Raw genomic sequence first — 728 nt, 5'->3', positions numbered from 1 at the left:
GCCGCCGCAGCCGCCGCCGCAGCCGCCGCCGCCGTCGGGGGAGGGGGCGGCGGGCTGGGCAAACAGAGCCCCTTCCTCTACGCCACCGCCTTCTGGCCCAAGGGCTCGGCGGCGGCGGCCGGGCCCCTGCAGCTGCAGCTGCCGTCGGCGCTCACGCTGCTGCCGCCCTCCTTCACGTCGTTGTGCCTGCCGGCGCAGAACTGGTGCGCCAAGTGCAACGCCTCGTTCCGCATGACGTCCGACCTGGTCTACCACATGCGCTCGCACCACAAGAAGGAGTACGCTCTCGAGCCGCTCGTCAAGCGCCGCCGCGAGGAGAAGCTCAAGTGCCCCATCTGCAACGAGTCCTTCCGCGAGCGCCACCACCTCTCCCGCCACATGACCTCGCACAACTGAGCCTCCGCACGCCAGTGCACACGCGCAGCCACACACACAGGCCCACCCGCGCGCACACACCCAGGTACCCACATACTCTCCACCCCCACACGAACACCCACACTCACAATGCCCGCCTGCCGCACTCATACACCCTCCCACACACACAACACCCAGCCGCACCCCCCGCACCGACCCACACGCACGCATCCACACCCACCCAGCCATACACCCCCCCACACATGCAGATTCACCCAGCTACATACACACTACCCCAATCATCCACACACACATCCACTCACAAATACTAACCACACACCCATACACACAGACCCACCCACCTACACCCCCCC

The 728-nt window shown here is 66.9% G+C and overlaps 1 protein-coding gene across 1 annotated transcript in view; it reads left to right on the top strand.

Moving 5' to 3' along the window:
- The window catches only part of PRDM8 (PR/SET domain 8), a 10,581-nt gene extending 9,992 nt beyond the window's left edge, over positions 1 to 589 (top strand). Inside the window, exon 5 of the mRNA XM_019516795.1 lies at positions 7 to 589. Coding sequence (XP_019372340.1) covers positions 7 to 396 — 390 coding nt within the window. The 3' untranslated portion in view covers positions 397 to 589. The remainder of the gene's footprint in view (positions 1 to 6) is intronic.
- Positions 590 to 728: the final 139 nt, after the last annotated feature.

This window comes from Gavialis gangeticus, unplaced genomic scaffold (assembly GCF_001723915.1).
Source record: "Gavialis gangeticus isolate Ggan-Ray unplaced genomic scaffold, GavGan_comp1, whole genome shotgun sequence".
NCBI classification, from domain to species: domain Eukaryota; kingdom Metazoa; phylum Chordata; order Crocodylia; family Gavialidae; genus Gavialis; species Gavialis gangeticus.
The sequence above is the reverse complement of the archived record's forward strand: the minus strand, read 5'-3'. Positions and strand labels throughout refer to the sequence as shown.